The sequence below is a fragment of the Mobula hypostoma genome, chromosome 4 (genome assembly GCF_963921235.1).
Source record: "Mobula hypostoma chromosome 4, sMobHyp1.1, whole genome shotgun sequence".
Classification (NCBI taxonomy): domain Eukaryota; kingdom Metazoa; phylum Chordata; class Chondrichthyes; order Myliobatiformes; family Myliobatidae; genus Mobula; species Mobula hypostoma.
In genome coordinates, this window is record NC_086100.1 from 110462964 (window position 1) to 110476725 (window position 13762).

Here is a 13762-nt window from a genome sequence, read left to right on the forward strand (position 1 = left end):
GCATTTGAAAGGCAAGGACTAATTAAGAATGGTCAGCATAGCTTTGTGCATGTGAAGCCATGCCTCACAAACTTGTCTGAACTTTTTGGAAGAGATGGCTAGGAGGATTGACGAGGACAGGGGCAGTGGACGTTCCTGCACGATCTTTAGCAAGGCTGTTGACCATATCCTGCATGGTTAGCTAGTCCAGAAGGTTAGAATGCGTGAGATTCCAAGTGAGCTAGCCAACTGTACACAAAATTGGCTTTCTGGAAGGAGTCGGGGTGTTAGTTAAGGGTTGTTTTACAAGTTGGAGGTCAGTGACCTTTAGTGGGCTATGGGGTTGAATGTTGGGTCTGCTCGTGCTTGTCATCCATTAAATGACTTGAATAAGAATATAGTTAGCGTGGTTAGTGAGTTTGCAGATGACACCAAAATTAACGGCGTAGTGTACAGTGACGAGGGTTATCTAAGATCTGACCTGGGGCAACTGAGATCCAAAGAATGGCAGACGGAATTGAACTCAGATAAATACATGGCAAGTTAAACCAAGGCAGGAGTTGTACAGTGAATGGCAGGGTCCTGGAGCCTGTACCATAACAAGACCTAGGGGTGCTGGTACATCACCTGGAAGTGGAGACACTGACAAACAGGGAGATGAAGAACTCGGTCAGCATGGTTGGTTAATCAGTCAAGACTCTGAGTACAAGAGTGAGGTCTTGTTACAACTGTACAATTCCTTGGTGAGAGTACTTTTGGAGTATTGTATGTAGTTTTGTTTGCCCAACTGCAGAAAGGATGCCATTAAGATGAAAAGGCTGCAGGAAAGAATCACAGGAATGTTTTCCAGGACGAGATGCCTTGAATTGTAAGGAGAGGCTGAATACGCTGGAAATGCATGTCTTGATTTGTAATTTGTTTAAGGTTTCTGGAATAGCATTAGTACTAACATCGTATTGGTTAATTTTCTTCATGGCATTAGTGGTAATCTGGCATAACAAATCACTCAAAAGAGTCATGTACCTGAAACAGTAGCTGGTTTCTCTTTCCACAGATACTGTTTGACTGGCTGAGTTCTTCAAACTCTTCTCTTTCAGTTTATAAAATTTACCCAATTTTCATTCCTATACAATGAAAACTAGGTAGGATTTGCTAGAATTGTGCTGGATCCTCCCCTACTAACTGTATACAGAAATCAAGATGTTACCAATACAAGCATGGGTTCGTCTGCATTTTGGGCAAGATGTCAGGAAGCTGGAGAATTAACTTGGAGGCAAGGAAGGGATCTTCAAATTACACTCTGGATAAGATTCACCCTTGATTCCATTTACTAACTTAAACCGGACCCAAATTTTCAGGAAACTGATATATATACACATACACACACATACATGTTTTGTGCTTCCACTTGCAGGGTGCCTCAATTCTACGGATGTTACGTGACTGGATATCTCCGGAAAAATTTCAGAAGGGATGCCAGGTACAAGATTTTTCGTTTTTTTAAAATTTTCATAAATAAGTCGGCTTTGCGTCACAGAAATATAGAAACATAGAAAATAGGTGCAGGAGTAGGCCATTCGGCCCTTCGAGCCTGCACCGCCATTCAGTATGATCATGGCTGATCATCCAACTCAGAACCCTGTACCTGCCTTCTCTCCTGATCCCTTTAGCCACAAGGGCCATATCTAACTCCGTCTTAAATATAGCCAATGAACTGGCCTCAACTGTTTCCTGTGGCAGAAAATTCCAAGATTCACCACTCTCTGTGTGAAGAAGTTTTTCCTCATCTTGGTCCTAAAAGGCTTCCCCTTTATCCTCAAACTGTGACCTCTTGTTCTGGACTTCCCAACATCGGGAACACTCTTCCTACATATAGCCTGTCCAAACCCTTTAGAATTTTATAAGTTTCAATAAGATCGCCCCTCAATCTTCTAAATTCCAATGAGTACAAGCCCAGTTCATCCAGTCTTTCTTCATATGAAAGTCCTGCCATCCCAGGAATCAATCTGGTGAACCTTCTTTGTACTCCCTCTATGGCAAGAATGTCTTTCCTCAGATTAGGGGACCAAAACTGCACACAATACTCCAGGTGTGGTCTCACCAAGGCCTTGTACAACTGCAGTAGTATCTCCCTGCTCCTGTACTCGAACCCTCTTGCTATGAATGCCAGCATACCATTCGCCTTTTTCACCACCTGCTGTACCTGCATGCCCACTTTCAATGACTGGTGTACAATGACGCCCAGGTCTCGTTGCACCTCCCCTTTTCCTAATCGGCTACCATTCAGATAATAATCTGTTTTCCTGTTCTTGCCACCGAAGTGGATAACCTCACATTTATCCACATTAAATTGCATCTGCCATGAATTTGTCCACTCACCTAACCTATCCAAGTCACCCTGCATCCTCTTAGCATCCTCCTCACAGCTAACACTACTGCCAGCTTCGTGTCATCCGCAAACTTGGAGATGCTGCATTTAATTCCCTCATCTAAGTCATCCATATATATTGTAAACAACTGGGGTCCCAGCACTGAGCCTTGCGGTACCCCACTAGTCACTGCCTGCCATTCTGGAAAGGTCCCATTTATTCCCACTCTTTGCTTCCTGTCTGCCAACCAATTTTCTATCCACATCAAATCCATACCCCCAATACCATGTGCTTTAAGTTTACACACTAATCTCCTGTGTGGGACCTTGTCAAAAGCCTTTTGAAAATCCAAATATACCACATCCACAGGTTCTCCCCTATCCATAGTCATAGTCATAGTCATACTTTATTGATCCCGGGGGAAATTGGTTAAATCCACTCTATTAGTTACATCCTCAAAAAATTCTATGAGATTCGTCAGACATGATTTTCCTTTCACAAATCCATGCTGACTTTGTCCAATGATTTCACCGCTTTCCAAATGTGCTGTTATCACATTTTTGATAACTGACTCTAGCAATTTCCCCACCACCGATGTCAGGCTTACCGGTCTATAATTCCCTGGTTTCTCTCTCCCTCCTTTTTTAAAAAGCGGGATTACATTAGCCACCCTCCAATCCTCAGGAACTAATCCAGAAACTAAAGAGTTTTGAAAAATTATCACTAGTGCATCCATTATTTCTTGGGCTACTTCCTTAAGCATTCTGGGATGCAGACCATCTGGCCCTGGGAATTTATCTGCCTTTAATCCCTTCAATTTACCTAATACCACTTCCCTACTAACATGTATTTCCCTCAGTTCCTCTATCTCACTAGACCCTCGGTCCCCTACTATTTCTGGAAGATTATTTATGTCCTCTTTAGTGAAGGCAGAACCAAAGTAGTTATTCAATTGGTCTGCCATGTCCTCGTTCCCCATGATTAATTCACCTGTTTCTGACTGTAAGGGACCTACATTTGTCTTAACCAATCTTTTTCTTTTCACATATCTATAAAAGCTTTGACAGTCAGTTTTTATGTTCCCTGCCAGCTTTCTCTCATAATCTTTTTTCCCTTTCCTAATTAAGCCCTTTGTCCTCCTCTGCTAGACTCTGAATTTCTCCCAGTCCTCATGTGTGCCACTTTTTCTGGCTAATTTGTATGTTTCTTCTTTGGAATTGATACTATTCCTAATTTCCCTTGTCAGTTACAGGTGCTCTACCTTCCCTGGTTTATTCTTTTGCCAAACTGGGATGAACAATTGTTATAGTTCATCCATGCGATCTTTAAATGCTTGCCATTGCATATCCACCGTCAATCCTTTAAGTATCATTTGCCAGTGTATCTTAGCTAATTCACGTCTCATACCTTCAAAGTTACCCTTCTTTAAGTTCAGAACCTTTGTTTCTGAATTAACTATATCACTCTCCATCTTAATGAAGAATTTCACCATATTATGGTCACTCTTACCCAAAGGGCCTCGCACGACAAGATTGCTAACTAACCCTTCCTCATTGCTCAATACCCAGTCTAGAATAGCCTGCTCTCTAGTTAGTTCCTCGACATGTTGGTTCAGAAAACTAGCCCGTATACATTCCAAGAAATCCTCTTCCTCAGCACCCTTACCAATCTGGTCACGCATTATAACTGTTGTCCCTTTATTGCATGCATTTCTGATTCCCTGTTTAATACCATCCCCAACCTCACTACTACTGTTAGGTGGCCTGTACACAACTCCCACCAGCGTTTTCTGCCCCTTAGTGTTTTGCAGCTCTACCCATATCGATTCCACATCCCCCTGGCTAATGTCCTTCCTTTCTATTGCGATAATCTCCTCTCTAACCAGCAATGCTACCCCACCTCCTTTTCTTTCATGTCTATCCCTCCTGAATATGGAATGTCCCTGAATGTTGAGCTCCCATCCTTGGTCACCCTGGAGCCATGTCTCTGTGATCCTAACTATATCATATTCATTAAGAACTATCTGCACATTCAATTCATCCACTTTGTTACGAATGCTCCTTGCATTGACACACAAAATCTTCAGGCTTGCTTTTACAACACTCTTATCCCTTATACAATTATGTTGAAAAGTGGCCCTTTTTGATTTTTGCCCTGGATTTGCCGGCCTGCCACTTTTACTTTTCACCTTACTACTTTTTGCTTCTACCCTCATTTTACACCCCTCTGTCTCTCTGCACTTGTTCCCATCCTCCTGCCACATTAGTTTAAATCCTTCTGAACAACAGTAGCAAACACTTCCCCTAGGACATTGGTTCCAGTCTGGCCCAGGTGCAGACCGTCCTGTTTGTACTGGTCCCACCTACTGCAGAACTGGTTCCAATGCCCCAGAAATTTGAATCCCTCCCCCTTGCACCATTTTTCAAGCCACATATTCACCTGAAATATCCTCCTATTTCTGCTCTGAATAGCACGTGGCACTGGTAGTAATCCAGAGATTATTACCTTTGTGGTCCTACTTTTTAGTTTATCTCCTAACTCCCTAAATTCACCTTGTAGGACCTCATCCCATTTTTTACCTATATTGTTGGTACCCATGTGCACCACGACCACTGGCTGTTCACCCTCCCACTCCAGAATGTCCTGCAGTCGCTCAGAGACATCCTTGATCAGGGAGGCAACTTACCCTCCTGGAGTCTCGTTTGCGGCCGCAGAAACGCCTATCTATTCCCCTTACAATCAAATCCCCTATCACTATAGCTCTCCCACTCCTTTTCCTTCCCTCCTGTGCCACAGAGCCATCCATGGTCCCATGAACTCGGCTGCTGCTGCCTTCCCCTGATGAGACATCTCCCCCAACAGTATCCAAAACAGAATATCTGTTTAGGAGGGAGATGACCCCAAGGGACTCCTGCACTACCTGCCTACTGCTACGTAGTCTAGTGGCAACCCATTCCCTTTCTGCCTGCGTAGCCTTTACCTGTGGTGTGGCCAACTCACTGAACATCCTATTCGCGACTTTCTCAGCATCGCGGATGCTCCAGTATGAACCCAGTCGCAGCTCCAGCTGCTCAATGCAGTTGGCCAGAAGCTGCAGCTGGACACATTTCCTGCACACATAGTCATCAGGGACACTGGAAGTATCCCTGATTTCCCACATGCTGCAGGATGAACAAACCACGGGGCCGATCTCAGCTGTCATGACCTACCCAATACGCTACAGCCTCGCCACCTTCCTTGTTTCAAATAAAATACTGTTGCAGACCGTTCTCCTTTTAAAGGAACTTACCCTGCCTTACCTCACTTGGAGTGAAGCTCATCCTCAGCCTCTGCTCGCCAAAGCCTCTCGAGGCAAAGCCTTCCTACCCTGTCTCCTTCTACTCCGTTGCTTGCTCCATCAAACTGCTCTCTTTTAAATAATCCCGTTGCCTCACGTACTGACTTACACGCACTTTCGCAGTTTTGTCCCAATCAACTGCCGAGAAAGATGGCCGACTTCCACAAACTGCTCTCTTTTAAATACTCCCACTGCCTCACGGAAATCAGACCATCATCCCTAAGACCTTATGACCATAAGACATAGGAGAAGAATTGGGCCCATTGGATCTGCTTAGTCATTTGATCATGGCTGATCCATTTTCCCACTCAAACTCATTTTCCTGCCTTCCCCACCCCCCCGCCCCATAACCTTTCATGCCCTGACTAATCAAGAACCTTTCAACCTCCACCTTAAGTACACCCACCGACCTGACCTCCACAGCCACCTGTGGCCATGAATCCTGTAGATTCACTACTCTTTGGTTAAAGAAATTCCTCCTGAATGGATGTTCCTTTATTCTGAGGCTGTGCCCTCTGCTCCTAGACTCCTCCACTATCGCAAACATCCTCTCCATATCCAATCTATCTAAGTCTTTCAACAAGGTTTCAATGAGATCCCCCACCCCCCATTCTTCTGAGTTTCAGCGAGCACAGGCCAGAGCCAAAAAGCACTCCTCATATGGTAACCTCTAGTTCCCAGAATCACTCTCGTGAACCTCTTCTGAACACTGTCCAATACTGGCACATCCTTTCTAAGATGAGGAACCCTAACCTGCTCACAATACTCCAAGTGACACCTTGCCAGTGCCTTATAAAGCCTCAGCATTACATCCTTGCTTTTATATTCTTAGTCTTCTCGAAATGAATGTTAACATTGCATATCCCTTCCTCACCACTGACTCAAGCTACAAAGTAACGTTTAGGAAATCCTACATGAGGATCCAAAGAGCTTTTACAGGTATATTAAGAGCAAAAGGATTGTAAGGGATAAAATTGGTCCTCTTGAAGATCAGAGTGGTCGGCTATATGCAGAACCAAAGGAAATGGGGGAGATCTTAAATAGGTTTTTTGCGTCTGTATTTACTAAGGAAACTGGCATGAAGTCTATGGAATTGAGGGAATCAAGTAGTGAGATCATGGAAACTGTACAGATTGAAAAGGAGGAGGTGCTTGCTGTCTTGAGGAAAATTAAAGTGGGTAAATCCCCGGGACCTGACAGGGTGTTCCCTCGGACCTTGAAGGAGACTAGTGTTGAAATTGCGGGGGCCCTGGCAGAAATATTTAAAATGTCGCTGTCTACGGGTGAGGTGGCGAAGGATTGGAGAGTGGCTCATGTTGTTCCGTTGTTTAAAAAAGGATCGAAAAGTAATCCGGGAAATTATACTCCGGTAAGTTTAACGTCGGTAGTAGGTAAGTTATTGGAGGGAGTACTAAGAGACAGAATCTACAAGCATTTGGATAGACAGGGACTTATTAGGGAGAGTCAACATGGCTTTGTGCGTGGTAGGTCATGTTTGACCAATCTATTGGAATTTTTCAAGGAGGTTACCAGGAAAGTGGATGAAGGGAAGGCAGTGGATATTGTTTACATGGATTTCAGTAAGGCCTTTGACAAGGTCCCGCATGGGAGGTTAGTTAGGAAAATTCAGTCGCTAGGTATACACGGAGATGTGGTAAATTGTATTAGACATTGGCTCAATGGAAGAAGCCAAAGAGTGGTGGTAGAGAATTGCTTCTCTGAGTGGAGGCCTGTGACTAGTGGTGTGCCACAGGGATCAGTGCTGGGTCCATTGTTATTTGTTATCTATATCAATGATCTGGATGATAATGTGGTAAATTGGATCAGCAAATTTGCTGACGATACAAAGATTGGAAGTGTAGTAGACAGTGAGGAAGGTTTTCAGAGCCTGCAGAGGGACTTGGACCAGCTGGAAAAATGGGCTGAAAAATGGCAGATGGAGTTTAATACAGACAAGTGTGAGGTATTGCACGTTGGAAGGACAAACCAACGTAGAACATACAGGGTTAATGGTAAGGCACTGAGGAGTGCAGTAGAACAGAGGAATCTGGGAATACAGATACAAAATTCCCTAAAAGTGGCGTCACAAGTTGATAGGGTCGTAAAGAGAGCTTTTGGTACATTGGCCATTATTAATCAAAGTATTGAGTATAAGAGCTGGAATGTTATGATGAGGTTGTATAAGGCATTGGTGAGGCCGAATCTGGAGTATTGTGTTCAGTTTTGGTCACCAAATTACAGGAAGGATGTAAATAAGGTTGAAAGAGTGCAGAGAAGGTTTACAAGGATGTTGCTAGGACTTGAGAAACTCAGTTACAGAGAAAGGTTGGATAGGTTAGGACTTTATTCCCTGGAGCGTAGAAGAATGAGGGGAGATTTGATAGAGGTATATAAAATTATGATGGGTATAGATAGAGTGAATGCAAGCAGGTTTTTTCCACTGAGGCAAGGGGAGAAAAAAACCAGAGGACTTGGGTTAAGGGTGAGGGGGGAAAAGTTTAAAGGGAACCTTAGGGGGGGCTTCTTCACACAGAGAGTGGTGGGAGTATGGAATGAGCTACCAGATGAGGTGGTAAATGCGGGTTCTTTATTAACATTTAAGAATAAATTGGACAGATACATGGATGGGAGGTGTATGGAGGGATATGGTCCGTGTGCAGGTTAGTGGGACTAGGCAGAAAATGGTTCGGCACAGCCAAGAAGGGCCAAAAGGTCTGTTTCTGTGCTGTAGTTTCTATGGTTTCTATGAGGACTCCAAGTCCTTGGCACCTTGAATTTTTAACCTCCCCATTTAGAAAATAGTGTACGTGAGCATACACTTCCCAACACCGTATTCCATTTGCCCATTCTCCTAATCTGTCCAAGTCCTTCCGCAGAGTTCCTGCTTCCTCAACACTACTTGTCCCTCCAGCTATTTTCATATCGTCCACAGATTTGACCACAAAGCCATCAATTCCTTCTTGCATTGCCATACAAGGTAAAAAGTTGTAGAACCAGCACTGACACCAGCAGAACACTACTGGTCACTGGCAGCCAGACAGAAAAGGCTCCCTTTACTCTCATTCTTTGTCTCCTGCTAATCCCTAATCCATGCAAATATCTTTTCTGTAATACCATGTGCTCTTACCTTATTAAGTGACCTTGTGTACAGCCCCTTGTCAAAAGCCTTCTGAAAATCCAAATACATAACATCCACCAAATCTCCTTTGTCTATCCTACTTGTTATTTAGAAACCATAGAAACCATAGAAACTACAGCACAGAATCAGGCCTTTTGGCCCTTCTTGGCTGTGCCGAACCATTTTCTGCCTAGTCCCACTGACCTGCACACGGACCATATCCCTCCATACACCTCCCATCCATGTATCTGTCCAATTCATTCTTAAATGTTACAAAAGAACCCGCATTTACCACCTTGTCTGGCAGCTCATTTCATACTCCCACCACTCTCTGTGTGAAGAAGCCCCCCCTAAGGTTCCCTTTAAACTTTTCCCCCCTCACCCTTAACCCATGTCCTCCGGTTTTTTTCTCCCCTTGCCTCAGTGGAAAAAGCCTGCTTGCATTTACTCTATCTATACCCATCATAATTTTATACCTCTATCAAATCTCCCCTCATTCTTCTACACTCCAGGGAATAAAGTCCTAACCTTTCTCTGTAACTGAGTTTCTCAAATCCTGGCAACATCCTTGTAAACCTTCTCTGCACTCTTTCAACCTTATTAATATCCTTCCTGTAATTTGGTGACCAAAACTTGTAGATTCTGTCTCTTAGTACTCCCTCCAATAACTTACCTACTACCGACGTTAAATTTACCGACGTATAATTTCCCGGATTACTTTTCGATCCTTTTTTAAACAACGGAACAACATGAGCCACTCTCCAATCCTCTGGCACCTCACCCGTAGACAGTGACATTTTAAATATTTCTGCCAGGGTCCCCGCAATTTCAACACTAGTCTCCTTCAAGGTCCAAGGGAACACCCTGTCAGGTCCCAGGGATTTATCCACTTTAATTTTCCTCAATACAGCAAGCACCTCCTCCTTTTCAATTTGTACAGTTTCCATGATTTCACTACTTGATTCCCTTAATTCCATAGACCTCATGGCAGTTTCCTTAGTAAATACAGACGCAAAAAACCTATTTAAGATCTCCCTCATTTCCTTTGGTTCCGCACATAGCTGACCACTCTGATCTTCAAGAGGACCAATTTTAACCCTTACAATACTTTTGCTCTTAATATACCTGTAAAAGCTCTTTGGATTATCCTTCACTTTGACTGCCAAGGCAACCTCATGTCTTCTTTTAGCCCTCCTGATTTCTTTCTTAAGTATTTTCTTGCACTTCTTATACTCCTCAAGCACCTGATTTACTCCCTGTTCTTCCTCAAAGAATTCCAACAGATTTGTCAGGGAAGATTTTCCCTTAAGGAAGTCATGTTAACATTAGCCTATTTTATCATTTGCCTCCAAATACCCTGAACAATTGACACTAACGTCATTCCCAAACACTGAGGTCAGGCTAACTGGCCTATAATTTTCTTTCTTCTACCTCTCTACCTTCTTCAAGTGTGGAATGGCATTTGCAATTTTCCTTTCCTCGGAAACCATGCCAGAGTGTATTGATTCTTGAAAGACTGTTACTCCTGCCTCCACAGGCTCTTCAGCTACCTCTTTCAGAATCCTGGGATGTAGTCCATCTGGTCCAGGTGACTTACCTACCTTCAGATCTTTCAGCTTTCCAAGCACCTTCTCCCTAGTAATAGCAACTGCACTCACTTCTGTCCTATGACACTCTCAAACTTCCAGCATACTGCTAATATCTTCCACAGTGAAGACTTGTACAAAGTACTTAATTCATCCACTATTTCCTTGTCCCCATTTGCTACTTCTCCAGTGTCATTTTCCAGTGGTTTGGTATTTACTCTCACCTCTCATTTTTACTCGTTATATTTCTGAAGAATCTTTTGGTATCTTCTTTGATATTTTTGGCTAGCCTACCTTCATATTTCACTTGATCCTGACTTATTGAGGATTTTTTTAGTTGTCTTCTATTGGTTTTTAAAACCTTCCAAATCCTCTAACTTCCCACTAATTTTTGCAGTATTATAATGCTCTCTCTTTTGCTTTTATGTTGTCTTTAACTTCCCTTGTCAGCCATGGTTGTGTCATCCTGCCTTTAGAATACTACTTCATCTCTGGGATGTATCAAACCTGTACCTTCCACATTGGTCCCAGAAACTCCTGCCATTGCTGTTCTGCTGTCATCTTTCTAGTGTCCCCTTGCACTCAACTTTGACCAGCTCCTCACTCATGCCTCTGTAATTCCTTTTACTCCACTGTAATACTGATACATCTGACTTTAGCTTCTCCTTCTCAAGTTGCAGGACAAATTCTATCATATTATGCTCACCGTCTCTTAAGGGTTCCTTTATTTTGGGTTGCCTAATCAATTCCAGTTCATTGCACAACACCAAGTCCTGAGTAGACCCGCCTCTAGTTGGCTCAACCATAAGATGCTCTTTAAAAAGCCATCTTGTAGGCATTCTACAAATTCTTTTGGGATCCAGCAACAATCTAATTTTCCAAATCTGCTTTCATATTGAAATACTCCATGACTATTGTAACGTTGCCCTTTTCACATGTCTTTTCTACCTCCGTTAAAAGATTGTGCAGGTTTTCAAGTAGCAAGTCCCCATTACTGGTCTTGCTCTCTTTGGGAGCACCTACACTTTGTTTAAAAAAAAGGGCATTGGTGAGATTACACTTGGGGTATTGTGTACAGTTTTGGTTGCCCATTTGTATGAAAGACATCATTAAACTGGAGAGAGTACAGTGAAGATGTTGCCAAGACTGAATTATAGGGGGACATTGGAAAAGCCAAGGGTGACATTATAGAGGTATCTAAAATCATGAGGGGTCTAGTTTGTGTGAATGTACATAGTCATTTTCCGAAGAAGGAGGACATGAAACTAGAGGACATGGCTTTGAAGTGAGAGGTGAAAGATTTGAGTGTCTTGAGGAACACCTCTTCATGCACAGGGTGATATGTATGGAATGATCTGCCAGAGAAAATGGTTGAAGCAGATACAGTAACAATGTTCAAATGATTATTGGTAAGTGCATGGATAGAAGGGGTTTAGATGCTTATTAGCCAGATAGGACTAGTTGTGGGGGGGCGGGGGTGTTAGAATAGATGAGTTAGGCTAAATGGTATCATTCCATTGCTGTAATAGACTATGATCAATTGCATGCTAAAAAGCATTTGTTGGTATTTGAATATGAAGGAATCAAAAAATAAATAGTATTTGCCATAGTGAAGAGGAGTTCTTTGATCATAATAGCTGAATAAGGTGAATTAAGTGCTGCATTCTATCTTCAGAAATACCTCCGTGGTCATCAATTTAAAAATGCAAAAACAGATGACTTCTGGGAAGCCTTGGCTCAGGTAGGTGAGCTTCAAATCCCTCGTTTTGGCTTTTGTTTCTTCATGTGCCCATTGCACCAAGTAGAGCTAACTTCATTTTCATTCTCAGGTCAGTGGTAAACCAGTAAAAGAAGTGATGGATACATGGACACGACAAATGGGTTTCCCTGTGCTGAGCGTTACTTCAGATAGTGTAATCTCGCAGAAACGTTTCCTGTTGGACCCAAAGGCAGATGCAACTCAGCCTCCTTCATTCCTGAAGTAAGATATCCATCCATAATTTAAAACATATTTGTTTTAACTATTTTGACCACTACATTTTATATTCTCACTGCGTTTCAAATGTACAAAGTATATTAGTGTCATTAACATAACGAAAATCAACAGGATTTTGATCATCCTTTAATGAACATACTTCATACTGAAACTAATTTGCTTCTCTTTTTTTTTCCCTAGATCTGACATTAGGTTTTCCTTTCTGCCTGGCATGCAGCATGCTTTCAGCATTTTCTTAGAACATAGAAAACCTACTGCACAATACAGGCCCTTCAACCCACAATACTGCGCCGAACATGTACTTTAGAAATTTCCTAGGGTTACACACAGCCCTCCATTTTTCTGAGCTCCATGTACCTGTCTAGGAGTCTCTTAAAAGACCCTATCATATCCTCCTTAACCACAGTCGCTGGCAGCCCATTCCACGTACTCACCACTCTGCGTTTTTTTTTAAAAAACAACTAACTAACTTACCCCTGACATCTCTTCAGTACCTGCTTCCAAGCACCGTCGAACTGTGTCCTCTCATGTTAGCCATTTCAGCACTGGGAAAAAGTCTCTGACTCTCCACACGATCAATGCCTCTCATCTTGTATACCTCTATCAGGTCACCTCTCAAGTTCCATCGCTCCAAGGAGAAAAGACTGAGTTCACTCAACCTATTCTCATAAGGCATGCTCCTCAATCCAGGCAACATCCTTGTAAATCTCCTCTGCACCCTTTCTATAGTTTCCACATCCTTCCTGTAGTGAGATGACCAGAAATGAGCGCAGTACTCCAAGTGGAGTCTGACTAGGGTCCTATATAGCTGTAACATTACCTCCCGGCTCTTGAACTCAAGGTTGATGAAGGCCAATGCACCGTATGCTGCCTTAACCACACAGTCAACCTGCACAGCAGCTTTGAGTGTCCTATGGACAGACCCCAACATCCCTCTGATCCTCCACACTGCCAAGAGTCTTACCATTAATACTATATTCTGCCATCATACTTGACCTACCAAAATGAACCACCTCTCACTTATTTGGGTTGAACTCCATCTGCCACTTCTCAGCCCAGTTTTGCTTCCTATCGATGTCCCGCTGTAACCTTTGACAGTCCTTCACACTATCCACAACACCTCCAACCTTTGTGTCATCAGCAAATTTACTAACCCATCCCTCCACTTCCTCATCCAGATCATTTATAAAAATCACAAAGAGTAGGAGTTCTAGAACAGATCCCCGAGGCACACAACTGGTCACCGACCTCCATGCAGAATATGACTGATCTACAACCACTCTTTGCCTTCTGTGGGCAAACCAGTTCTGGAACCACAAAGCAATGTCCTCTTTGATCCCATGTTTCCTGACTTTCTCAATAAGCCTTTCATGCGGT

The 13762-nt window shown here is 43.0% G+C and overlaps 1 protein-coding gene across 1 annotated transcript in view; it reads left to right on the forward strand.

Annotated features, from left to right (window-relative positions):
- The window catches only part of enpep (glutamyl aminopeptidase), a 104780-nt gene that overhangs the window by 59834 nt on the left and 31184 nt on the right, over positions 1-13762 (forward strand). The window contains exons 8-10 of the mRNA XM_063046364.1: positions 1394-1459; positions 12065-12130; positions 12219-12370. Coding sequence (XP_062902434.1) covers positions 1394-1459; positions 12065-12130; positions 12219-12370 — 284 coding nt within the window. The remainder of the gene's footprint in view (positions 1-1393; positions 1460-12064; positions 12131-12218; positions 12371-13762) is intronic.